Below are 26,102 nucleotides of genomic sequence, written 5' to 3'. Positions count from 1 at the left end.
TTTTCTCAGCTTTCTGTTTTTGAAAGCATCACACAGCTCCTCCAATGTTTTGTCATTCAGATCTAGACCTTCAATTCAGGTAAGCATCAGATGAGTAAGTTTGGTTTGTGTGAATGTGCTGCGTAATGGGGAGCACAGCAGGTTCATGGTGCTGAATCCTCGCTCAAACACAGCAGTGCTTGTTGGTAGGATACACATCAGCTGGACATTAATAATCATAAGTCATAAGACACTTCTTTCTAAAGAAAAAAAAAAATTTTTTTTTTTTTTTGGTGGGAAATTGGAATTTTTTTATAATTTCGGTTTGGGATCAGGTCCGTTTGAACTTGAACAGACATGGCGTCGAAGCAGAAAATAACTATTTTCTTTTTGCCCGCAGCCGGAAATAACAATATGAAAGATAAAGCAAAGTTAACCGTTGAGTTAGAAAAAAAAAGAAAATTAAATCCTTCTACGAAAACAGTGAAAAAGTGGGAAAAAGAACTTAATATAAAACTAAAACTTGTTGTCGATGTCATATTTTATTTTGTTTTAATAGTACTAAACTAATGTCCAAACTTGCTTTTATTTATGTTTCCAGCAAAATTTGCGAGAATGTTTTTGATTTTGCAAGTTTGTATTTAAGCTGCTCGCAATGTTTTGCAAGTAGAACAAAAAGTTAAATTCGAGCCCTGACGACTACTGTAACACGTTATTTTGTGACATTTAAGATCCACTTACGATTTGTTGTCAGACGGCAACCAATTTTTGTTGAATCATAATTGCGCATCTCCACGCACAAGAAAATGCATTTTGAATGATAAATATAAATGTTTTGACAATACTTTGGTCAGGCACATGAAAGATTGGTCAGGGCTAGTAGGTTCTGCATTTACTAGCCCAAATGGGCTAGTTGAAAAAAAGTTAGTGTTGAGGCCTGCTTTTAGTCTGCAACATAACACCAGTTTCCCATTATGGTGGATAGAGCGTATGAAAGAATAAAAAAAGTAAATAAAACGCAATTATTTCTTGCTTTAATGGTACGATTTGCATGCGTTTGTGCTTTAGACAGGTAAAGGTTGATAAGTTTTTGCAGTATCAGTGTTCCTTAGCATTTTCTGTGGTGATCAAATTTTGCACCTTTGGACAAAAGATGGCGCATTGCAACTCTCTGCCACTCTTTGGGTTATAAACATATATGGTTATAAAGCTGAGAGTTGAACTTGAATTAGTGAAACTATGCTCATAACATACACACTCGTTTATATTTAGAAACTGCCAGAAAGTCAAGGTTAGCCCAGGGTGAAATTCAATCAAACACCCTCAATCAAAATAAATGTCAGTCGCTGTCTTTAAAACATACGTTCATAATTTCATTAGCGATACGGAACTGACATCACTTTTACAAGCGTTGACCAGTGAAGCGACATTTTAAATTATGGTAACCAGAACTAGTCTACTTAATTATGTGAAGGACAAGGTCAAGATTTGGATGTAATTTAAAGACTCAAACTATAAACATAATAATACAAAACCTCTGTACATAATAATGTTAAATTATAGACTAGAGCGAAATAATACTATAATAATACCGTAAATTAATGATTCAAACTGTCATACCTTAAATAATTGTGACAACCGGCGTGTTTGCGATTGTTACGTAATGGTGAGAAAGCGAGCTTGACACATTAGAGGGTTAAATACTACTATGGATACCTGCCCACACTCAGATTCGACTGGTTCCAAACCTGGTCAAAATGTATTCGTCATTTTCATTATTTAGCTAGGAAGATTATATTATAATGATAAATATTTTGGAAACATCATTATTGCTTGTGAAACCAATGTTCGCTTTAAAGAGTTCGTATTTGTATTTTCCTTTAAGATGGATTTTAACCAAAGTTAGGAAATGGTTTCCCTGACATGCGTAATACATTACACGGAAGCAATGCATTCCTTTAAGTTTTTACAAAGCCATTGAAAGAAAATTATACAAGACAATTTGTTTTTGGATCTTCTTTTGTTTGGAGGTTCATCTGCGTCGTACATAGCTTCATTATTGGTTACATAAAAGAAAAAGCACATGTATACCAGATAAGTTAGATAACATCTATATATACGTCTCTCAGCGTCATTATAGCCTCTGAGGAGTTTACATTTAGACGAAGTTCGAAACTCAGCAGCTCACTAAAGAAGTCGTCGAGATAATTATGTCCTTGATTTGTTTAAACTTGTTTCTATTCAGCAGTTTTCTTTTTTCGGCCAATCTTCACACAACTTTATGAGAATATTTATACAAGGCAAATATACTCCAAGCGCAATATAAATTGACTTACAACATGCTGAGTTATTACACTTTTAGTTTATTTTACCCTTTAGAGGTTTCCAGTGGGAAAAAGTTCATATTCATGCGACTTGGACCGAATTGACCGAAAATTAACTGGCCTATGATGTTCTTTGGGAAAACTTACACGATATCGAATAAAATAACATTTACAATCAACTTTTTGAAATCAATGTATGGCTGAAGTATTTGCTTCCGATCATAAAGACATAACACCTATTTCTAAATTCAATGACAACAGTGTTAGACAGAAAAACAGCAACTTATCGATTTATTTATATTTGGTTGCTCGCGCTTCATTACATGATCTAGGTTTTCTAATTTATGACTTCCTTATTCCTCTTCCATTGTGTTTGAAACGACCAACCATGCCGTTTTCACATAACTCTGCACTTATTATGATATCTGACTCTTTTCGCTCAAGTTAAAAGAACTAATTGCTACTTTTCATTCTTGGATCACCAATGAATTGCACAATTTTAGCAACCTGCAAACAATCCAATACTATACATCTGCATGTAGCAAGTACATGTACTTATACATAACTGTCATTTAATAACTCTTGTCTGAAACAAATGTTTTATTACAGCATCTTAACCGTATATTCAGTCACTTAAAGGCAAAATGACCTTTTAATCTGAACTGAAAATAATACCAACACCAGTAAGAAATTAAATTTCATGTCTTTCCTGTATAATAACGGCTTGAGAATTTTCAGATTACCCAGATAGATATTTTCTCATCAAACGGCCACTTTATGAAGATACTAAGGCAACACAGATTTTCCAAGCATGACATATCAATCCATTTAGGAATCGTATTAAAACAAAATAATGGTTATATAAGTAAACATAAAGCAGTGAAACTCCAGTTGCCCCAGCAGTATTGCATTCATATTATACACTCGATGTATAAAACAGGTCATCTAAAATACTAATAACACAACAAAATATAGTTCAAATTAAATGAGTCGAATTCTTGGCCTTTGCAAAACATGCGTACCGCAATGGGTATATTTTGGCCCGAAAATATTATCTAAGATGAAGTCTAAAAATAACGTGTTTTAAGCGAAACACAAAAAGAATTTGATACAATTTGCGAAACACATAATTCACTCAAATTTTATTAGAAATATTGCTTTAATGAAAAACATTGGCGTTCCTGCATATATATCAATCTGTAAATATTAAGGTAAGAAGTTCTAAAAACCAGCTAACCAATTGTGAGAATGCCGCCGTAATATATAAATTAAATTCTGTTAAAAATCCAATATAACAATATGTGTTACTAAAATTTTAAGTACCGACATCCCGTTATAATACCTTGCTTTCGAGAGTTGAAACTGTGTTAATTTATGATATAACCATTTTAAGTTTAATGTGTTCATTTACTCTTCTTTTTCTTCTTCCAATACAGTACAGACACCTTTCGACGTATACTCGTACTAGCGCATTGCGATGCAAGATGTGTCTATGTACAGTTAAAGTGATTGAAATAAAATAAAAAAGAATAAAAATCCTATGTATAGTGCAGGTAAAAACGTCAAGTACTGTCTATCGGAGGGTCACTGGTAGCACTTCCATCTTGAAGCTGTCGATGGTTGCGCAGCTAACTACCGATGCGAATGGTGTCTGGGAAGAAGAATGTTCTTTGGTAACATTGAGTTCTAGCAAATGGTACCAGATAGTGGAGTCCGTGACCTCTTGCGGAGCTGATGACAGTGAGGTTGGATGAAGGGACTTCAACAATGCCGTTGGCGATGCGGTACATCATGGTAACCTTTGCGTGGGCTCTGCGCTCTTGGAGAGGTGGCCACCCTAGTTGCTGGAGCATAGCACTAACACTGCTGGTCCTTCTTTAGTCTGAGAAGACCATCCTTGCGTCTCGGCGTTGCACCATCTCAAGCTTCAAGATGTTTGCACTGGTAAATGGATCCCAGATGATGCACTTGTTGATGGAGTATTCAACAAGTGGCCTCACCAGGGTTAAATAGCATAACTCTTTGGTCTTTCGGGGGCATTGTTGGATGTTTCCCTGTATGAATGATCTGGCATTGTTGGCATTTCTTGTTATGATGTCAATGTGATGGTTCCAGCTGAGTGATTTGTGGAAGTTGATGCCTAAATATTTAGCTGTGTCCGCTTCTTCTAATAAATGTCCATGTATGTTATAGGGTTGTCTGATAGGTTGTTATGTCCCCGGATCGAATGATCGGGATATATTGTTTTTTTGGCCTGTCTGTGTGTCTGTCACTAAACTTTAACCTCTGTCATAACTTTTAAAATATTTCAGATAGCAACTTGATATTTGGCATGCATGTGTATCTCATGGAGCTGCACATTTTGAGTGGTGAAAGGTCAAGGTCATCCTTCAAGATAAACGGTCAAATATATGGATTCAAAGCGGCGCAATAGGGGGCATTGCGTTTCTGACAAACACATCTCTTGTTTCTTGTTGGTTATGTGTAGTATCTGGCACCTTTGACGGTGAAACTTCATCAGTCAATCCTTTTCCCATCTATGAAGGCCTTCAAGATCCTGTTGTAGGGCTCTAGCATCTTCGTCTGTCTTGATGTGGCGGTAGAGGACACGGTCGTCTGCAAACATTCTAGTGGTGGATTCTGGTGATACATATTCAGGTAGATCGTTAATAAATAGCAGGAACAGGAGAGGTCCTGGGACGCTGCCCTGGTGGACTCCGGACTGTACAGGCGTATCTCTGGACTTGCTGCCATCCAGGATTACTCTCTGGCTCCGCTCTCCGAGGAAACTGTTTATTTATTCCATTAGGTTGTTTCTAATTCCATAGAATTGAAGCTTTGTTAACAGGCGTTGGTGGGGGTCTTTATAGAATGCTGTCGAAAAGTCCAATAGTATGACATCGGTCTGGACAGCGGCATCAATGTTGCGTGCAAGATCATGGACTGTCTGGATAAGCTGGGTCTCACATGATCTGCGTTTACGGAATCCATGTTGGGCGTCTGTAAGTATGTTGTTTTTGTCCATATGTTTCATGATCGAGCTTGTGACGGTGTGTTAAAGTGCCTTGTATGCTAAAAAACAGTGTGAAGACTGGTAAGAGCTCAGTTGCTGCTTCTTTTAACAGTCTTAATGGGAGCCTGGGAGGTGATCCGGTACTGTTGTCTTGTGTGGGTCAAGTCCAGCAAAGATCTTATACTCACCTTTCTCTGTGACAGTTATATGCCCCATAGGGTCGTGTGTGCTTGGTCCCATGTCAGAGATAGTTTTTATGTCTTCATCCTTGTTTAAGACGGAAGCAAACTGCTCGTTCAGGACGTGAGCCTTTGTATCGCTGTCTGAGTGTGTTATCCCCGTCTTGGCCTTCGATGTTGCTACTCCCTGGCTGTCAGTTTTCTTGCTTTTAATGAAACTGTACAACTTTTTTGGGTTAGATGAAGAATCTGGGCTGATAATATCTGTTATGTATTGATTCTAGGCGTCATTACAGGCAAGTTTGGATTTTTTGAAGTTCTTCATATCTTTTTATTTTTTTGATTTGCTAGATCTTGCTTTGACATATGCTCTTTTCTTTCTACGACTAAGCTGTTTGATCCCCCTATTTATCCATGGCTGGCTAAACCGAGGGCTACTCATCTTTGAAGGCACACATTTGTCTAAAAGATTGATGAGATTATCTTTTATGTCTTCCTACATTGTATTTATGTTGCTTAGGGTTGTGTATGTTCCTTTGAAGTATTGCTGAAACTGGAGGCCTTTGTTCTGCAATGAGACAAGATCAGCTTTTTCCATAGGTAGATATTTTTGCACCGGCTTCGATCTCTTGGCTGAGGCGCTAGATACTATGAACAACAATGTCGTGGTCACCAAGTCCGGGCAGTGTATACTGCGTGTCGTCAAGGTTGGACGATTGGTGAGGAAGACACCCAGAATGTTGTCTTTTCTTGTTGGTTGTGTGACCATCTGGTGTAGGTTGCAGTGTTCCACAAGATCGATGATCCTTTTGTTGATGCTGCCAGAATTCTTGTCGCCGTGGTGTAATGGATAGGGTGTCTGCCTAGCGACCGGGAAGTCATGGGTTCGATCCCCACCGTGGGAGCGTTCTTTAGATCTCTCCCAAAGACACCAAGTACTGGTTCTAGGCCCTGGAAACGGACTCGATGGCGTTTATATAAGCATCAGGGTTTCGATGCAATCGAGCTAAAATAAATAGGTTTAAACAAAACTAAACTAAACTAATTCTGGTTTCCATTCACTGTGTTTGTTACCCAGTTGATGTCAGGTAAGTTCAGGTCACCTCCAATCCATAACACAGCATTTCTGTGACGGTTCATGATGCCTTCAATGGTGGAACATATGTCTTCAGTAAAGGTTTCATTGCTGTTGGGTGATCTTTACATGGAGCCAGTTAAAAGTGTTTTGTTTTTTATATATCTAGGGTTACTTTTGCAAACATTTCAAGCTCACTGTTTGGTCCTATGTCATTCTTCTCATGGATCAAGTCTTTTTTCAGAACGAGAAGGACACCACCATACCCATCTTTTCTGTCATTTCTTAGAATATCCGTAAATTATGAGCAGAGCTAACTAGATATGTTGCATGCTATCGTGGACAGTCAGTTAAATCGGGAACCAGAAAATCAGGATTTCAAACCATGGAATGACAACTCTGCATCGAGATTTAAAAAAACACACCCCTATATTACGTTGCAGTTTTTGGGGTATTTCGAAATCAAACCGGTTTCTTGTGCGGCAATCAACGTGTTAGTTTTGCAAAAACGATAAGATGGTTATTGCGATAACAGGCAAGGTATAACCGTTTGTCTGATATTAATTGTAGTGTATTGCTCTTTAAGGTTGGTGGTAACCATACCGGACAGGTGGGGTTTCCTCCGGATACTCCGGCTTCCCCGCACAACTCAACTTCTCAAGTCAAGAGTGACCACACCCGAATATGACTCAATATAACAAAGGCAGGTCAAATTTTCTCTTTCATCAAACTATCAAGTGTTATACATCATCGGAAAGGGGTTTTGTTTTATTGAAAAGTAATTTTATTCAAATCAAGACTGTATCTTATCTTGGCAAAAAAATATTTAGGATTCATGAAGTTGTGGTCACCATTTTAGTGAGGTCAAATCTGATCCCTAAAATTTCGCAGATGTAGAAAAAAAATGTGTATGTTTGCATAAAATGCAACATTATTTTCATAAAATTTACTCTTTTCTGGTAATATTGAGCTACACCTTAATCATAATGTAATACAAGGTGGCGCTTGCCACTTTGGCACTCGGGTTTGACCAGTTCGGCATTCACAGTTAGTCACTTCGGCTGCCTGGTATATTATCACATATTTAATTTATGTTCAATCAGTTTGCAAAGTATATACACACACAACGCGTTTGCCACAAGTGATGTACTTTTCCTCAGTTGGTCAGATCAACGTTTAAGAGCAATTAATTAAAAAGCTAGTTAATGGATCCATAAAAGAGTTTGGTAGAATCAGATATTTGCACTTAAATAAATTGACTATTAAAATGGTATATAAGGCTAAAAAGCATTTAATTAGTAAAATTGTAATTATTTGAACGGATTCTTTCTTTCACATTTCGTAATTGAAGCTTCTGCTAGATTTCCAATATTAAAAATCATATACATGTAAACGTAATTTGTGATATTTTTACAGGGTCCTCGATAAGAGCCGGCCGCCGGCCAAATCAGCCGTTTGAAATCAGATTTTGGCTGGTTGAAAATTGCTCAGATTCGGAAAATCGGCATTTGATTTTTCGGAATTTGCGTGTCTTTTCGTTAATTTTGCTCCTTTTTTGCTATTAAGCAAAGACGTCGCTTGATTATCTCCCTTAACGCGCGTTTTTTGACTGGTTTGAATTTTCAAGACATAATAATGACCCTTAAGTTGTATCATTAGACACGCGGTTCAGTCTAACATTTCATTCCCGGTAACTAAAATGTCATAAATCTTGTTAGCAATAAGAGTGGATAGCTACATTCGACAGCGTTTTATAATTACCACAACAAAAACAATGAAAAGGGCATATTGGAATTGGTAAAAAATTAGTCAAATATTTTGACATTATTTTCATCACATGGTGAGTTTTTGTTCCTGATTGCTTGCGTTTTTTGTGTTAATGCAAAGTTTTTGTTGTTGTGAAAGTTTGTTTTAATTCAGTTACGTTTCAAACTAGAAGTGTCAAGCAAAATGTGCATGGTAGACGGACGATCAGGCCTTTTCTGCCCATTCCTGTAGGGCCGAATTTCGGCCCCATTCCCAATCCAAGAGCTTTTTTCATTTATCTTTTTTATGTTAAAAAAGCTAAAATTCATAAAATGCACACAAAAAATGCTCAAATTTAAGTGCCTCATTGACCATTAAAATAGCCATAAAATGCCCCAAAATGCAGGAAATCAAGTGCTCAATTAAAAAAAATTCTGGGGGAGCATGCCCCGGGACCCCCCTAGATGGCCTGATGGTTTCACATTTTGGCCTGTTGGCTCAAAAGTTATTGAGAAACCTGTTTTTATGCATCGATCGAAAATGCTTTATTGATTTGAAATAAAAAATTTGATGTTCCTAATAATTATATCAATAATAAATATTAATTACTTAGATAAAAAATGAAGTTAGTGTCACAGCGTAAGTGTCGATGACAATGCGATACACGTTGAAATATATATTAACAATAAATTCATTAAATTCATTATTTATTTTAAAAAATGTTGCTCATTTAAATAATTACTATGAGGTTTGCAAAGGTTTATATTTAGATTTAAATATTATTCATTTCCATTTCTCATTAATTTTCAATTTTGAGATCAAATAACTCCATAGAAGGCATTGAGATTACAATACAATTTATGTTGAAATATATTAATTTACCGATATATGCATTTAATTTATTGTAAACCTATGTATTTTTTTAAAACAAACTAAGTGCCGAAGTGTCTAACTATAAGTGCCGAAACATCCAACTTCAAGTGCCAAAATAACTACCGAGCGCCGAAGTGACTAAAGTCCGAAATGACCAGATGCCGAACTGACCAGCATTCCTTTTTGCCACCAGTAAAACAAGATGGTTAGGGTATGACATAACATTTTCAGGCTACTTGGAAAGATGCTGACATTGTTACTGAATAGAAAAATCTTTCAGTAACAACATAATATCTGGAAATTGCAGCTGTAATTCAAAATTCGTCCCAACTTTTGTGAGTCTAGTAAGTTAATAAGGTAGCAATGCTGGGACACACTCCGGCAGGGGTCTCCAGGGGTTTTTCTGACTTGGGAATTTTTTATTGACAAAATTGTCCATTTTGGGAATTTTTGCTTCGATGAAACTGCTCATTTTGGGAAAACATTGTGAATTTATCATGCTTAAATAAGTCAGAGGTTTAACAAATAATTTTGTTTTTATTAGTTTTTTTTACCTTAAATGCAGGTAAGCATCAGATGAGTAAGTTTGCTTTGTGTGAATGTGCTGTGAAATGGGGAGCAGGTTCATGGTGCTGAATCCTCGCTCAACCACAGCGCAGTGCTTGTTGGTATGATACACATCAGCTGGACGAGTAAGAACATTAATAATCTAATATTCATAAGTCATAAGACACTTCTTTCTAAAAAAAAAAATATTTTTTTTTTTTTTTTGGAAATTGGGAATTTTTGTTATAATTTCGGTTTGGGATCAGGTCCGTTTGCATTGGGAATGCCTCTGTTTTCCGGAGGCGCAGACAGTGCTGAAAAACCCCTGGGTCTCACTAGGATTTTAAAACAGTCTTTGGACTACTTGAAAAAGTAGGAGTCCGAAAGGAAGAAATAGGAGTCCCAATTAATATTACACACGTTTTCAAATTTTCAGTAAGAAAATTCATTCAAATAAAGAATGAATATGAAACTAGAAATGGCGCAGCAGAGGCCGACGTGTATCCCCACGCCCATGTTTGACCCAGGGGTGCCCCAGGGTTGGTAATGGGGCCATGCATAGTTGAGATTTACCGTATTGTCATAAGAGATGGTCAGTATCAATTTGAAGTAAATCAGTCTAGAAATGAAGAAGTTAATGTAAAATAACCTAAAAAATGAGTGAAAATCTCTGACCCACCCCAACCCCCATAACTTTTGACCCAGGGGTCAGATCAAAATTCCAAATAGTGCACTGTCTCACACATGCTCATAGCTACCACGTGTGTAAGTTTCAAGGTTCTAGCGCTTATAGTGTAGGATGACATAGTGGCCAGGACGGACAGACGGCGGAGATAACCACATAATTGATTTCAAAATCTGAATGCGGACCCAAGGTCAAGGTCATGGGTCAAAAATGTTGTGCACATGGAAAGGTCTTGTCCAGATACACATGTGTACCAAATATGAAAGCAGTATCTGAAGGGACACAGTAGTTATGAGCCTTTTTTGAATCGCTGTCGCAGATTTCGAAACCTGAATGCTGACCTCAAGTTCAAGGTCACAGGGGTCAAAAATTGTATGCGCATGGAAAGGGGTTGTCCAGATACACATGCATACCAAATATGAAAGCAATTATCTGAAGGGACACAGTAGTTATGAGCCTTTTTGGAATCGCGGTCGCAGATTTCGAAAACCTGAAGGCTGACCTCAAGCTCAAGGTAAAGGTCCAGGGCCCTTGCTACACTTTAGGGGATTGCGGCGGGGGCCGTTAAATGGGGGAATTTCGCATCGTTTTTGGCGAAAAAGGGAATTTTATAAGATCTTTTCACCAACCATTCAACACTTAAAATTGCTATATTTTAATGTAATTTACAAAAATATACATTTAATCAAATGTTAATAGCACAATACCAGCTGGCAACTTCGGTATAAAAGTAAAAAAAAAAATATATTTTTTTTTTTTATGGAGGGGTGAATTTTTAGCTGAAATAGGGGAAAAAAGTATACTATTTTAAGGGGAGAATGGGGCCGAATTTTGACCCCAAAAATGACCAAATGAGGGCCCTAGTCACATGGGTAAAAAATTGTATGCGCATGGAATGGTGTTGTCCAGATACACATGTGCACCAAATATGAAAGCAATATCTGAAGGGACACAGTAGGTATGAGCCTTTTTCGAATCGCTGTTGCAGATTTTGAAACCTGAATGCTGACCTCAAGTTCAAGGTCACAGGGGTAAAAAATTGTATGTGCATGGAAAGGTGTTGTCCAGATACACATGCTTACCAAATATGAAAGCAATATCTGAAGGGACACAGTAGTTGTGAGTCTTTTTCGAATCGCAGTCACAGGAAAATTTCTGACCCTGCCCCAACCCAAGCCTCATAACTTTTGACCCAGGGGTCAGATCAAAATTCTGTTGCCGTCACCGTCGCACTTAAGCTCTTAGCTAGTGCTGCAACAATATACCGGTATATCGGTATATATCGCAATATGCAATCCGCATATTGTATTGCGATACGATTTTCGTCATACCGGTACGAAAATTTTACAAACATGCATCTACATTTCGTTCAGAAAAGCCATCCAAAATAATGATATCAAGGTAAACAAAACAAAGCGGTATTTTGTAAAAATAAATTGTTACGTACAAATGGCATTCTAAAAAGTCTATTATACAGAGTAGCGTTGTTACATGGGAGCATTCATTCTATGCTTTTAAACGAATTATCGTTGAATTAATTACGCACAACTAAATGTTTCGTTCGATTCTGAAATGAGCATTATTAAATTTGTAATCCGAATTTCGGAAACATGCTTCCGAAATGTAATGCTAACCCGACAATAAAAAAAAGTGCTTTATTCTTTTTCTCAATAAAAAGCAAAAGCGCGCAAAAATTATACAGACATGTAGAACGTCGCGTGCAAAGTGTGGGTGTATTTGTGTTGTATAAAACGGGAACATCACGTCAGGCGATTTACGCGTGTTCAGTGGGAAAAAAACACCCGATTGGAAGTTATTTCATCACATCTTTAAATAGTAACAAATGCCAAAATGTATTTGATATTTAAGAAAATTGGTGAATGTTTGTGTTTTGTGTTATTCTTGAGCATTTTTATAGTAAACATTTACCAGAATTTGCTTTAAAACTGGAATATACGGGATTATCGGGTAATTGGCGAGTTATAATTTTGGTACAAGTAAGCAATATATTGCGATATATTGCAATACGGGTTTTTGAGCTGACAATATATCGCAATACGCTTTTTGGCGTATTGTTGCAGCACTACTCTTAGCTACCATGTGTGTATTATAATAAAGTTTCAAGGTTCTGGTGCTAATAGTGTAGGAGGAGATAGTGGCCAGGACAGACGGCGGAGATAAGCACATAGTCCCCTTTTTTTTCCGAAAAGAGTGGGGATAATAATACATAATATAATTGTTGGTTTCATTATAAAAAAAAACAAATATAAAATGTAAATTAGGAATCTGTTCTATTTATTGTTACTTAAATCAACAATCCTGCAGAAAAAAAATAAAATAACTCTTTAATGGCAAGTGTGCATAAAACTGCTAAATGTATTTACCCCACTTGTATACATACTTTTTTTGTAAACAAAGCATTATTATTACCTTTCAATAATTAAACACAAAAGTCTTTGACAATCACATTTGTGTTAAGGATAACATCAATTAAACCTATACTAAAAAAACTGCAAGTTGTGAATTGTGTCCGCAGACATCAAAGGTCTTTGATGTGAATGCCGAGTTGGGGCAAGTTTCTAGAAGTTAAAACTTTAAATTTGTAACATATCAGCAAGTGACCATTTCAAATGGCATTAATCACTACTACACTACTTGAAGCATGCTCATACTGTCAGATAAAGCATTAATGTTTAGCTCTGTAGAGAATGGGATGTGAGAAGTTGAGAACTATCAGACAATTTAGAAACATTAATGCATTTGATTAATCGGATTTTAAACAGGTGTGAGGAAACAAATTGTGTTAGCTTGAGTTTAAATAGGAGGTTGCTTTACAGGTTTTGTTTGATAGTGGATTGCAGGGGTTTCACTAGGATATTAAAACAGGAGTCCTTAGACTCCTAACGTGAAAAAAGTAAGAGTCCAAAATGAAAAATAGGAGTCCCAAAGCACGAGTCTTCAAATTTTCAGCAGTCAAATTAAGAGTCACTAAAAATAATTATTTTTGCTAAAAAAAGAGTGTCTGTAAACTTGAGTTATGACGGTAATTTGGTTGATTTTCCAAAAATAAAACACTTTCACTCACTCCTGATTCTTAGAAAATGTTGCGAGAAATCTATCTTTTTGCGAGAATCAGCTTTCCAACTATTCAACGTTGTATGTTTTCATACTTTCTACACCATTTTTTACCAGAAATAATTTTAAACATAGCTGTGCTCTCATTGGTTAATAACGGTGATGGGGCTTTCCTGACTTTGCTTGGGATGCGAGTGGGAGAACATTCTGTACTAGAGGAGCTGCTTGAAAAAGAGACAAAAGAGCAGAAGTGGCAGAAATAATTAGTTATCTCAGCATGCCAAGAAGTACTGAGCCCCAACACCCACAAGGCAGTGCTCCAGCTAGGCCTAAATAGAAAGGCGCCCTACCCCTCTGAAGCCCTGCCCTGCCCTTCCGAGTCTCCGCCTTGCCCTTTTATTTATAAAAAATAAATAAAGAAATAAAAGGTTGTTCTTTTGGACATATGATAATTTATCAATCTTTGATTACATTGTTATTACAAATGTAGTTTATTCCTCATTGTAGACATTTTATTTGCATGTTTTAATAATAATGGGAACAATATATTCTAACAATTATTAATAACATAAAAATTAATATGCAACAGGGAGCATTCCAGATATGCCAGCGCGCTCAAAAGTGACCTTTTGACAAAATACTGCACTTTGAAGGTGTCCTTTTGACAAAGTAGCCCCCTGCCCTTTTCAAATCCTAGCTGGAGCACTGCACAAGGGTACACCCACAAGGAGTGGATATAAGCACAGATACTACAGAAAGTTTAAGAAAGAAGAGAAAAGAAATCAAGTTTCAACAAAAAATGCAAAAAAAAACAACAGAGAGAACAGTACACAGAAGCAAACATAAAGCAAAGTATAAGGGCAGACAACCTGAACTACCTAGAGAAGAGATGCTGGCAACAGAAACAGAAGAGGCAGCTCAGCAGAACCAATGACCTGTACTCCATCACCAAGAGTATAACAGGAAAGTATGCCAAGCAACAGAGAGTCCAGTAAGGGATAACAATGGAGGAGTGATAGCACATGACAAAAGGCAGAAGAGATTGATCGAGCAATTTTAGGAGCTGCTCAACAAGCCAGCTCTTGCAAACTCATTTTAGGTACTGCCAGCTACAAGCAATCTGCCAATCAATTGCTGGTCACCCATGAAGGAAGAGATACACAGTGCCATTGAAAAATTGAAGAACCGAAAGTCTTCACTCAGGACCTGGCAGCATACCGGCTAAAGCACTGAAGGCTGACATTGTGACAAGTGGGTAACTTCTCTACCAGCCTTTCTACTGTGTGTCTACCTTGTGTCTTCTAGGGAATTGAATTTCAATTCTCCCCTTCACACAGAGCTCCAGATAAGGTTTTGTGAAATTCTTAAATTACTACCAGATTTTCAAAAAGAAAACTTAACTCTGAAATTTTATTCTTAACGTTACTAGTAAATTTGGAAAATAATTCTTATTTTCTCTAAATGACCTAAAAATAAATAATAATGGTTATTTTCATGCAAAAAAATCAAAGTAAACATACTAGCAACTTTATTTATAAGAGTTCAACAGTTTCTTTTCAGTATTTTACCATTTTATTTTTTAAATACCTTTAAATGCCCAAACTGTGCTTAGATTGCATGCCTTAGATTAATTTTTACATATTTCACAATTAAAACAGGTCTCTCTTTCAATCTTTTCAACGATTAGCCACGGGACTTGTCCCTTCCACTTGTTCAATGTTTTTTTTGTGTTTAAGTTTGGACCCGTCGTGTCGCGTTTTTGTTTAGCTTTTCCGACTGTGTCTTCTACTGAACATACAACATCGTATAAGATCTTTTCTATAATGTCTTTCTAAACATTTAACTTCGGCTCACTTTGCGTACAATATGTTAAAAGCGTGTTTTTGGAGCTTTGCAGTTTTTTAGGACGCTCTCTGGGCGCCGCCATTGTTTTTTGACAGATAGACTGTATACGCCGCTTTTATTGGAAAAAAATGCGCTTTGTTAAACAAACCCGATAACCATTCTATATAAGCACCGCAAAGATCTTTTATACGCGAAAAGAACTCAATACAAATCGATACGAACCGATGTAAAAATAATATTCGTAACTTGATTTTGTAATTCTTCATGGTACGACAAGATTTAAAAATAAATACGTAACGGACTTGAAAATAATTCGTAATTACGAAAATACGACCCTTATCTGGAGCTCTGCCTTCACATCAACTTCATGGAGTTTCATCAGTATGAGGTGTTCCACAGTGTTGAACGCCAGTCCCTCAGGGGTCAACTGAGACACTATGCAGTGCCAAAAAAAGATCACGGAAACATTGCTTTGACAGACTTCTATATGCTGCCTTCTTTGAAGTGGGGCATAAAAACCCATCAATTATACCACTGATTATACATTGTTTCCTGACGAAAGCAAGTACAGCTCGGTGTGTTTTCATTACCCTTGATAAAATAATTGAGCTAAAAATGCAGAGACCTCATAATGTCATAAAATCAAGAGTCATTGTTGTGGTGTGTTGTTATCCCCTGCCATGGGCGGAGGGATTTTGTTTTTGCGTTGTCTGTCCATCCATCCGTTTGTCCGTGCTTCTGTCTGTCCGTCTTTCCGTCCTTTCGGAGCCATATCTTGGAAGTGCTTTGGCGGATTTAATTGAAACTTGGTATGAGTATATATATGGAGAAGAGAATGATGCACGCCAAATGGCATTGTAACCATCTGTTAATAACGGAGTTATGGCCATTTGTATCTTGAAAAAAATGCTTTTTTTGTGTGTCCGGAGCCATATCTTGAAAGTGCTTTATCGGATTTCATTGAAACTTGGTATGGGTATGTATATCAATAAGAGGATGATGCACGCCAAATGGCATTGTACACCATCTGTTAATAATGGAGTTATGGCCCTTTGTATCTCGAAAAAATGCTTTTTTGAGTGTCAAATATAACACTTTTGTGTCCAGAAGCATATTGGCGGGGGATATCAATTCAACAAATTTGCTTGTTTTTCTCTGCTTTCTGTTTTTGAAAGCATCACACAGCTCCTCAAATGTTTTGTCATTCAGGTCTAGACCTTCAATGCAGGTACATGTACATGTAAGTTTAATGAGTAAGTTTGGTTTGTGTGAATGTGCTGCGTAATGGGGAGCACAGCAGGTTCATGGTGTTGAATCCTCGCTCAACCACAGCAGTGCTTATTGGTATGATACACATCAGCTGGACGAGTTGGAACATTAAAAATCTATTAATCATAAGTCATAAGACACTTCCCTCCAAAAATAAATTTATAAAATTAATAATTTCGGTTTGGGATCGGGTCCGTTTGCTTTGGGAATGCCTCCGTTTTCCGGAGGCACAGACAATGCTGAAAAAACCCTGTCTTGGAAGTGCTTTGGCGGATTTTATTGAAACTTGGTATGAGTGTCCAGAAGCATATTGGCGGGGGATATAAATTCAACGAATTTGCTTGTTGTTTAGAGATATTTATCATCAACTCAACTTTCTTAAAGATTCTCAAACAAGAGTATTTGCTTTACCCTGTACATTGTTACATTCTGAAGGATCCACACAAGACTGTTTTAACTTTAAATGTTTTGTTTGTAGGCTGACTGGGATGCCAGGATGAAAGATGCAGGAGGCAAGGTTGTGGCCGTTGATTTCACTGCAACCTGGTGTGGACCTTGCCAGATGATCAAACCACTCTTTGAGGTGGGCATTATTAGACTAGTGTTAACTGTAACATCAATATTTCATTTTGCATGTCCCCATGACTAAGATGGTTGATATTTGGGGTCCTTTACATAAATACAAGGTTTTGTTTGTTTGTATTGCCTTCATTTGTATCCACATTTTAAGCTCACCTGAGCACAAAGTGCTTAAGGTGAGCTACTTTGAACTTTGTTCAGTGTCCTGTTTTTATATATTTTTACAATATCAAAGTTGAGTTTGAATCTGATCAAGCGGGGTACAATAGTATGTCGCTATGTAAAGTCTTCAACACTTAGTGTACATTGAATTCAGGTGAGGCCTCAAAGGCCATCCTGGTAATCTTTTTATGTTTTGTATTTATAAGATATTTGTAGAAATCATTATTTTTAACCAGGTTTTCCGAAGGAAAAAACTGGTTATTAGATTGGCGAATGCGGGCGGGCTGGCTGGCGGGCTGGCGGAACAAGCTTGTCCAGGCCATAACTATGTCGTTCATTGTCAGATTTTAAAATCATTTGGCACATTTGTTCACCATCATTGGACGGTGTGTCGCGCGAAATAATTACGTCGATATCTCCAAGGTCAAGGTCACACTTTGAGTTCAAAGGTCAAAAATGGCCATAAATGAGCTTGTCCTGGCCATAACTATGTCATTCATTGTGAGATTTTAAAATCATTTGGCACATTTGTTCACCATCATGGGACGGTGTGTCACACAAAAGAATCACGTCAATATCTCCAATGTCAAGGTCGCCACGACTAAAAATAGATTTTTTTTTCAAAAAAAAAATTAAAAAGGGGGTTAATTTTGTTTGTTCATTTCAAAAGTTCAGTTTGAGTTTTCTCCCTTTATCAGATTTTTTTTTCACAATGAAAACCTGGTTTTGTGACAATTTTGTCCCTTGTATAATATTGTTTGTATTATATGTGATAAAATTTACTTTAGCACTGGACTGTATAAACATATCACACATGAATTTGAATGCTTCTTTAATATTACGAAAGGTCCTGACTCGATAATGAGGGGTATTTGACGAAGAAAATAAAGTCTTGTAAATCCCCGATTAGGACATTTGTCAGGATTCAAACAGGTAGTGGTTTTACTAGATGTTCACTGAAATATACAACAAGCATGGATTATTCTGTCATGTGTTTTGGAGGGAAAAAACGCAATTTATTAACTTTTGTAAAATCTCTGCATTTATATACATGGCTAAAAGTGAGGAAGGTTAAACAATCATGAAAAAAATCAACCTGGGGTCTTTAAGGCCCTAGGTCAGGTCAGGGCAATGGCCTGGCCATTGGGCCAAAGGCTCTCACAAGTTCCCGGACATTAGAAGCCAAATTTGAAAAAATCAAGTTCAGAAATGAATATAAAGATAAGTAACAACAAACACTTAACATAATTGAGAAGTTAATCATATTACTAACAATAAGCCTTTCCTGTTTCCTCAAGCAGACACTATATATCCCCATCGGAATAAAACTTCAAACAGCCACTTCCAGTTATATTTATTTTCACTCAAAGTTATTTGATGTTTCCTTTAAGGATCCAACTTTATCTCCATTAGTTAAGCGCAGGATATCTTAAAATGGAATTTCTTAATAAAAGACGCATTGAAACTAGACATAAGTTGCAGACAAGGGAAATTATTATAACTGATATTTTAAACAGCTGTTAAACTTGCCCCTAGATTGACCACGGATATTGATTCAAGTAGTAATATGATTCAGAACTTTCTTGGAAATCAACAACCTGGGCTTGAAAAATCAGGAACTTCCTGAGAAATCGAAGAACTCTTTTAGCCATATATATATTATTTATTGAAACTAAAATTGTGTACTTTCATGTAATACTATGCACTACAGGTTAGAATTGGCTGGTGGTTTACTCTTTAAATATTCTATTGTATGAGTCTTATATTATTAATAATATTAATTGCACATGAAAGTGTGAGTTATAGAAGTAGTACTGTCTTTTTCAGCAATTATCCCAGGATTGCACCAATGTACTGTTTTGGAAGGTGGATGTTGATCAGTGTGAGGTAAGTGCTGAACGTTGTTCTCGGTAGACATGTACTGCAGCATGACATGTATTCCCAGGGGTTATGTTAGGCTCTGGAGAAGGGGCCCTAGATTGAAAAAAGGGGGAAAAGTAGCATGTGAAAACCGTATTTAGAGATTACATGATGTTACCAATATTGGAATGACATTTATTGAGATATGTGTCTTAGGGGATGTAGTCTTTATTCGATGGTTGGAATTTTACCATTCTGGAGAGACTTTGTTTGCAAAAAACTTTAATCATGAAATACTGTGTGAAAAGGCCATACATTTGTGAATTTTGTTGTAAGGTTTTGTGCCTTATGTACAAAAAAGTTGTTTTTATTGAATATTGTAAAGTATTTAAGGTTTTACTTAAGCAGGTTTTACATCTTTGAAAATGTCAGGGGTAAAAATACTAAATTTCATAGTTTTTTTTAGGACGGCTGTTTTCGGAGATAACCCGAGGTATTATCATAGCCAGTTCGCCGTCTGCCGGCATCGTGCTAAAACCTTGACATTTTGCGCTAAAATCAAAGTGCTTCCACCTAAAACTTTAAAACTTCATATGTAGATGCACCGTGATGAGTTCTACACGCCACACCCATTTTTGGGTCACTAGGACAAGGTCACTGTGACCATTAAAAAAAAAATCTAACAAGCTTTCATTTATTAAAAACTGCACCGGCAGCCGAGCGTTTGCACCCGTTATGCGGTGCTCTTGTTATGTATTCTAGTTAAATTCTCGTCAAATGTTTCTTAGTGTACATTGTAGACAAAAACTATGCAATTTAACTTAATTTTTACCATATACTTGTACAATTTATTACTGATTGAGCTTTTTGGTAAAAGTTGCATCCCAATGATGTAAGGCTGATTATCTGCAAAAGTTAAAAGTGAGAAAATGGTAAAATGCTTGTATCATAAAGCAGGCTTGTACTTCAATTGACATCCTGGATTATTTGTTCTTTTGTCCAAAATGTTTATTTTAAACAGACTTAGCTGCTGTGTATGGAGTGTTGTCATTTTGTATATCTTCACTGGCCATTGCCAGCCATTAGCTGCTGTGTAAAGAGAGTTGTCATTGTGTGTTTATCTTCACAGGACATTGCCAGTGAGCAGGGAATCTCAGCCATGCCCACGTTCAAATTCTACAGGAATGGCCAGAAGGTATGTTGCTTTTTGTCTGACCTTCACAGCAACAATAACACTTATAGTACTTATATTACACTACCTTTACACTCATGGGGAGCTTCAAGGATATTGTGTGTGTGTGTGTGTGTGTGTGCACACATACATACATACACTTTTCTTCTAAAAACTTCTCTTCCTAAATCCCTAGAAAGAGTTGATTGAAACCTCACAAAAATGATCATTGGGTGACACACTTTTCAGGTTGTTTCAAATCTGAAATTATGGGGTCAGGGTTTTAATATTTGGCGTTTTAACATTATCTTATTGACCTCTACTAAGCTTGTTCTTGAGGTCGAAAAATGGCCACACCCTAGTGTCGCTCACATGATTTATCCAACTTAAACAAACATCTCTGAAATGATATTGCCCATTTTGTATGTTTTATCATATGATTGTCCTCAACCAGATGTGTTCATATCATAATCCTGGTGTCGAAATTGGCCTGCTGGGGGTAAAATGATTCCCTTATATTTATATCGTGAAATATCTCCTCTGAACCCTTATGGAATAAAGTTTGGTATATTTTTAGCTCTACTGGCCGAAGGCCGGAAGAGCTTATGCAGGGCACAACATTAAAGGTAGTCCGACTGTCAGGGACAACCAAATTGTTAGTCCGGACAAGTAAATAAAGAATTTGCTAGTCCGACGGGACAAGTGGTCATTATAATTGTATAACTTAGAAAAATGCCTTTAAAGCCATTCATTATTTCTGTGGAGATATCACTCAACTTTTCCGAGTATATTTTGTATACGTTTAATCGTCGAAGCCCGAGATATTCCAATAGTTCCATGTGATACATATACAAATACACTGTACTGTTCACAAGGGAAGCAACCCTTAACATTTTTTTCTTTGCCAAGATAACAAGAATATTCTCCCTTGTAAAGAATATGTGCATTTTACGACACCGGTACACACCCATCTTACAGACAATTAACGTAGTGACGTCCTCTCTATGTATGGAATGATTTATGTCCCCCACTATAGTAGTGGGGGACATATTGTTTTTGCCCTGTCTGTCTGTTGGTCTGTTGGTCCGTTGGTCTGTCTGTCTGTTTGCGCCAACTTTAACATTTTGCAATAACTTTTGCTATATTGAAGATAGCAACTTCATATTTGGCATGCATATGTATCTCATGAAGCTTCACATTTTGAGTGGTGAAAGGTCAAGGTCATCCTTCAAGGTCAGAGGTCAAATATATGTGGCCAAAATAGCTCATTTTATGAATACTTTTGCAATATTGAAGATAGCAACTTGATATTTGGCATGCATGTGTATCTCATGGAGCTGCACATTTTGAGTGGTGAAAGGTCAAGGTCATCCTTTAAGGTCAGAGGTCAAATATATGTGGCCCAAATCGCTTATTTTATGAATTCTTTTGCAATATTGAAGATAGCAACTTGATATTTGGCATGCATGTGTATCTCATGGAGCTGCACATTTTGAGTGGTGAAAGGTCAAGGTCAATCTTCACAAGGTCAAGGTCATCCTTCAAGGTCAAACATCATATAGGGGGACATTGTGTTTCACAAACGCATCTTGTTTTTTTTTTAAATATCAGTTAAGTACTGTACATATACATCACTTTTAACATTTTCTGTTTGATGTTGGCAACACACAAGTTTTTGTCGGTTATTATGGCTTTGTATAATGTTTAAAAATCAATAATCTTGAGTTTTCCTGTTATTATAGTCAGTACTTTTTGTATTGAAATTGCCTACATTTATGTTTACATGTATTTTGAACGATTCAAGTCTTTATGATTTGAGCATTTTGTATTATTTCATTATTTTGCAAAGTACTGAGCAGAATAAGATATAATGGTCAGGACAAGTTGCTTTTTGGTCAGGACAAGTGAAATTATGGTCTACTTGTCCGACTGGACAAGTGGCTTCAAAAGTTAATGTCGAGCCCTGGCTTATGTCATGGCGTGGTTTCCGTCCGTCCGTTCGTTAGACTTTTTCTTGTTTACGCGATAAAGTCCACAGTTTTCATCCGATTCTTTTCAAACTTGTTCAGTGTCTTTATATTAATGAGGACTCGAAACCTATTGAAAATGGGTTACATCAGAGTAAAAGGTCCAGAATTATCGCCCCTTGAATTTGAGAAAATTGTGAAAAAAGGCTTGTTTACACAATCAAGTCCACAGTTTTCATCCAATTATTTCCAAACTTGCACAGTGTCTTTATCTGAATGATGAGTCAAACCCTATTGAAAATGAGCTATATCGGAGTTATAAGTCCAGAAGAATCTGCCCTTGAATTTGAGAAAAAAATGAAAATTCAGTTTTTGTATGTGATAAAGTCCATAATTTTCATCCAATTCTTGGCAAACTTGCACAGTGTCTTTGTATCAATGAGGACTCAAAACCTTTTTTAAAAAGAGCAATATCGAAGCAATAAGTCCAGAATGACTTCCCCTTGAATATGAAAAAAGTTTGAAATCCCGCTTGTTTACGCAATTAATTCCACAGTTTTCATCCAGTTATTTCCAAATTTGCACAGTATCTTTACATCAATGAGGACTTGAACCCTTTTGAATATGAGCAGTATTCGAGAAATGAGTACACAATAATCTCCCCTTGTATTTGAGAAAATTCTCCTTTTTTTGCGCGATTAAGTACACAGTTTCCATCTTATTCTTTCCAAACTTGCATAGTGTTTATAGCAGGCGAGCGATTCAGGCCCTCATGGGCCTCTTGTTAAAAAGATATTGTCCTGAAATGTCAAGGCTTGTTCGTTTAGTTTCCCTGATATGTAAATAAAGTGAAAAAATGTTCTCCTGAAATCTCAAGGCAAGGTTTTTATTATGGCCCGGTAGAGTGGCATATAGCATTTGAACTGTCTGTGTGTCAGTCCGTCTGTCCGAAAACTTTAACATCGGCCATAACTTATGCAATATTAAAGATAGAAACTTGATATTTGGCATGCATGTGTATCTCATGGAGCTGCACATTTTGAGTGGTGAAAAGTCAAGGTCTTCCTTCAAGGTCAAAACTTAAAAAAATAAAATCTAAGGGAAGTAACAAGCTTTAAAGGAAGATTTCTATTTATCATTTGGCAGGTACAGATCATTTTTACAAGGGAAGTAATATTTTTATTATATCCCTTTAAAATATATTACTTCCTTTGTAAAAATTATCTGTACCTGCCAAATGATAAAAAAAATTAAATAAATCAAAGCGGCGTAGTAGGGGGCATTGTGTTTCAAACACATCTCTTGTTTGTTATGTACTACCAAGTTTGTTCAAATTGTTCTCCCTTATGCAGATGTTGTGTATTTGTTATGTAACATAATTTGATGCTCATTAGTTTATCCACATTATGTCCATGGTGTAATATGTCACCCTGCCCTGATTTTAATTCAACATAACCATTATGCGGTTGGGCAGTTTTCCTTATAGAGCTGAAGTTTTACCATATAAAAACTCTAAAAGTGAAATTTCTGTCCAATCATCATGAAACTTGCTAAGAATGTACGTTCTAATTTTTTAACGGAAAAATAATAAAAGCTGCGCTAAAAAGTTCACTTCCTTAGGGTCTCAGGCCCTTTTGTGAATAGATATTGTTCTCCATATTTCTGTGTTTCAAAGTTAGTGGTACTTCTTTGGGAAGTCATTTTCAAAACATGTTTTGAATTGATTTTTTTTATTTTGTTGGAATGTTTTCTCCCAACAGAAATACGGGTAAAAAGTGTAAAAATGAAAAAGTAATGTGGTAGAATACTAATTGAACCATGATATCGATGGGCTCCTTTGCATTTCAGATTGACGAGTTCACCGGGGCAAATAAAGACAAGTTGACAGAACTGGTTAAGAAGTATAACGCATAAAGTTAACATCAAACAAGTTGTAGAACACTACCTTACAAATGAGACAAGTTACTGAGTTTCAACTTCTCATTTCTATTCAATTGTCTGTTAGGTAATTGTCGAGTATACCATGTCCACATGTTTTTGTGTAATACTTGTACCAATTAAACAAGTTGACAACTGTGCTGTGTCTTGACTTGTTGTTTTGTATGGTAAAATAGTCCTGCAGCATGAGCTTGGTGGAAATAACAGAAGTTGAAATGCACAAAATGCCCCTTTTCGATTTCAAAGCACCATGCAAGCGACCATGTGTGCTGTTATCAAACTTACTGCTTTTCCTTTGTGTGTTGCCTCCGGTTTGCGCATTTATAATCTTTTAGGCAGGGATTTAAAAGCTCCCGAATTACAAAACTGAAATTGCGAGCATAATTATCATCTCAAGGCTAAGTTTGGTCACTGTTAAATGCACACTATAGGAGATCGTTGTAAATTTATTGAAATACACAATAAATATGGCAACCAAATGATGATCGATGCAATTAAAAATAGATATAAATGCCGCTGTTTATGAACCTGAAATCTGTTCTGCAGTTTTTAGCTCTACTGGCCGAAGGCCTGAAGAGCTTATGTCATAGCGTGGTTTCCGTTGTCCGTGCGTGCGTGAGACTTTTATTGTTTAAAAAAAAACTTTGAGAAAAAAATGAAAATCTTAAACATTTTGCCATAACTTTTGCAATATTGAAGATAGCAACTTCATATTTGGCATGCATGTGTATCTCATGGAGCTGCAAATTTTGAGTGGTGAAAGGTCAAGGTCATCTTTCAAGTTCAAAGGTCAAAAAAAAAAATCAAAGCGGCGCAGAAGGGGACATAGTGTTTCCGACAAACATATTTCTTGTTTGTTTACATATAAAGTTCTATCCTTTTGAAACTTCAACGGATGTTTTATATCATCAAGGGCCAGAACCCCATTGAGAGTAAATAAAATTTGTCCAACTTATTGTTGAAGGCCTGAAGAGCTTATGTCATTGCGTGGTTTCCGTCATGCATGCTTGCGTGCGTTAGACTTTTTATACGCCCGTATAAAATACGGGACGTATTATGTGAAACCCCTTGGCGGCGGGCGGGCGGCGGGCGGGCGGCGGGCGGAAGGCATCACTTTGTCCGGACTCTAATTCAAATTGTATTCATCCGATCTTCACCAAACTTGGTCAGCAGTTGCATCTAGTTGATATCTAGGCCAAGTTCGAATATGGGTCATGCCGGGTCAAAAACTAGGTCATAGGGTCAATAAGTGCATTTTCAAAGGGGCCACTTTGTCCGGACTCTATTTCAAATTGTATTCATCCGATCTTCACCAAACTTGGTCAGCAGTTGCATCTAGTTGATATCTAGGCCAAGTTCGAATATGGGTCATGCCGGGTCAAAAACTAGGTCATAGGGTCAATAAGTGCATTTTCAAAGGGGCCACTTTGTCCGGACTCTATTTCAAATTGTATTCATCCGATCTTCACCAAACTTGGTCAGCAGTTGCATCTAGTTGATATATAGGCCAAGTTCGAATATGGGTCATGCCGGGTCAAAAACTAGGTCATAGGGTCAATTAGTGCATTTTCAACGGCGCCACTTTGTCCGGACTCTAATTCAAATTGTATTCATCCGATCTTCACCAAATTTGGTCAGAAGTTGTGTCTAGATGATATGTAGGTCAAGTTCAAATATGGGTCATGCCGGGTCAAAAACTAGGTCACGAGGTTACTTAGTGCATTTCAAGCATTTAGCATGGTGTCCGCTCTCTAATTGAAGTAGTTTTCATCTGATCTTCACCTAATTTGGTCAGAAGTTGTGTCTAGATGATATG

General features: G+C 36.9%; 2 protein-coding genes across 3 annotated transcripts in view; one reads left to right on the top strand and one right to left on the bottom strand.

Moving 5' to 3' along the window:
* LOC127861945 (peroxiredoxin-1-like) overlaps nucleotides 1-1,661 on the bottom strand; it is a 35,555-nt gene extending 33,894 nt beyond the window's left edge. The window contains exon 1 of the mRNA XM_052400710.1: nucleotides 1,600-1,661. The gene's annotated coding sequence lies outside the window, so the exon portion shown is untranslated. The remainder of the gene's footprint in view (nucleotides 1-1,599) is intronic.
* Nucleotides 1,662-6,956: 5,295 nt separating this feature from the next.
* LOC127861954 (thioredoxin-like) lies at nucleotides 6,957-24,425 on the top strand. 2 transcript variants are annotated; one of them, XM_052400729.1, is made up of 5 exons: nucleotides 6,957-7,110; nucleotides 17,088-17,192; nucleotides 19,178-19,237; nucleotides 20,340-20,405; nucleotides 24,197-24,425. In XM_052400729.1, the coding sequence occupies exons 1-5, from the start codon at nucleotides 7,087-7,089 to the stop codon at nucleotides 24,260-24,262; spliced, it is 321 nt and encodes a 106-aa protein (XP_052256689.1). In that variant the 5' UTR covers nucleotides 6,957-7,086; the 3' UTR covers nucleotides 24,263-24,425. The 2 variants fall into 2 exon arrangements, with proteins under 2 accessions (XP_052256689.1, XP_052256691.1); XM_052400731.1 differs by lacking the exon at nucleotides 6,957-7,110 and adding an exon at nucleotides 7,237-7,273.
* The last annotated feature ends 1,677 nt before the right edge of the window (nucleotides 24,426-26,102 follow it).

The sequence above is a fragment of the Dreissena polymorpha genome, chromosome 16 (assembly GCF_020536995.1).
Source record: "Dreissena polymorpha isolate Duluth1 chromosome 16, UMN_Dpol_1.0, whole genome shotgun sequence".
Taxonomy (NCBI): domain Eukaryota; kingdom Metazoa; phylum Mollusca; class Bivalvia; order Myida; family Dreissenidae; genus Dreissena; species Dreissena polymorpha.
Note: the sequence above shows the minus strand (reverse complement) of the source record. Positions and strands in the feature narration are given on the sequence as shown.

Bases quoted from the DNA above. Each gene is read 5' to 3' on its own strand.
- LOC127861954 (XM_052400729.1), top strand. From the start codon at position 7,087: ATGGTTATTGCGATAACAGGCAAG. The intron at 19,238-20,339 runs GTAAGTGCTGAA...TTATCTTCACAG, and splicing joins TGGATGTTGATCAGTGTGAG to GACATTGCCAGTGAGCAGGG. The intron at 20,406-24,196 runs GTATGTTGCTTT...TTTGCATTTCAG, and splicing joins TCTACAGGAATGGCCAGAAG to ATTGACGAGTTCACCGGGGC.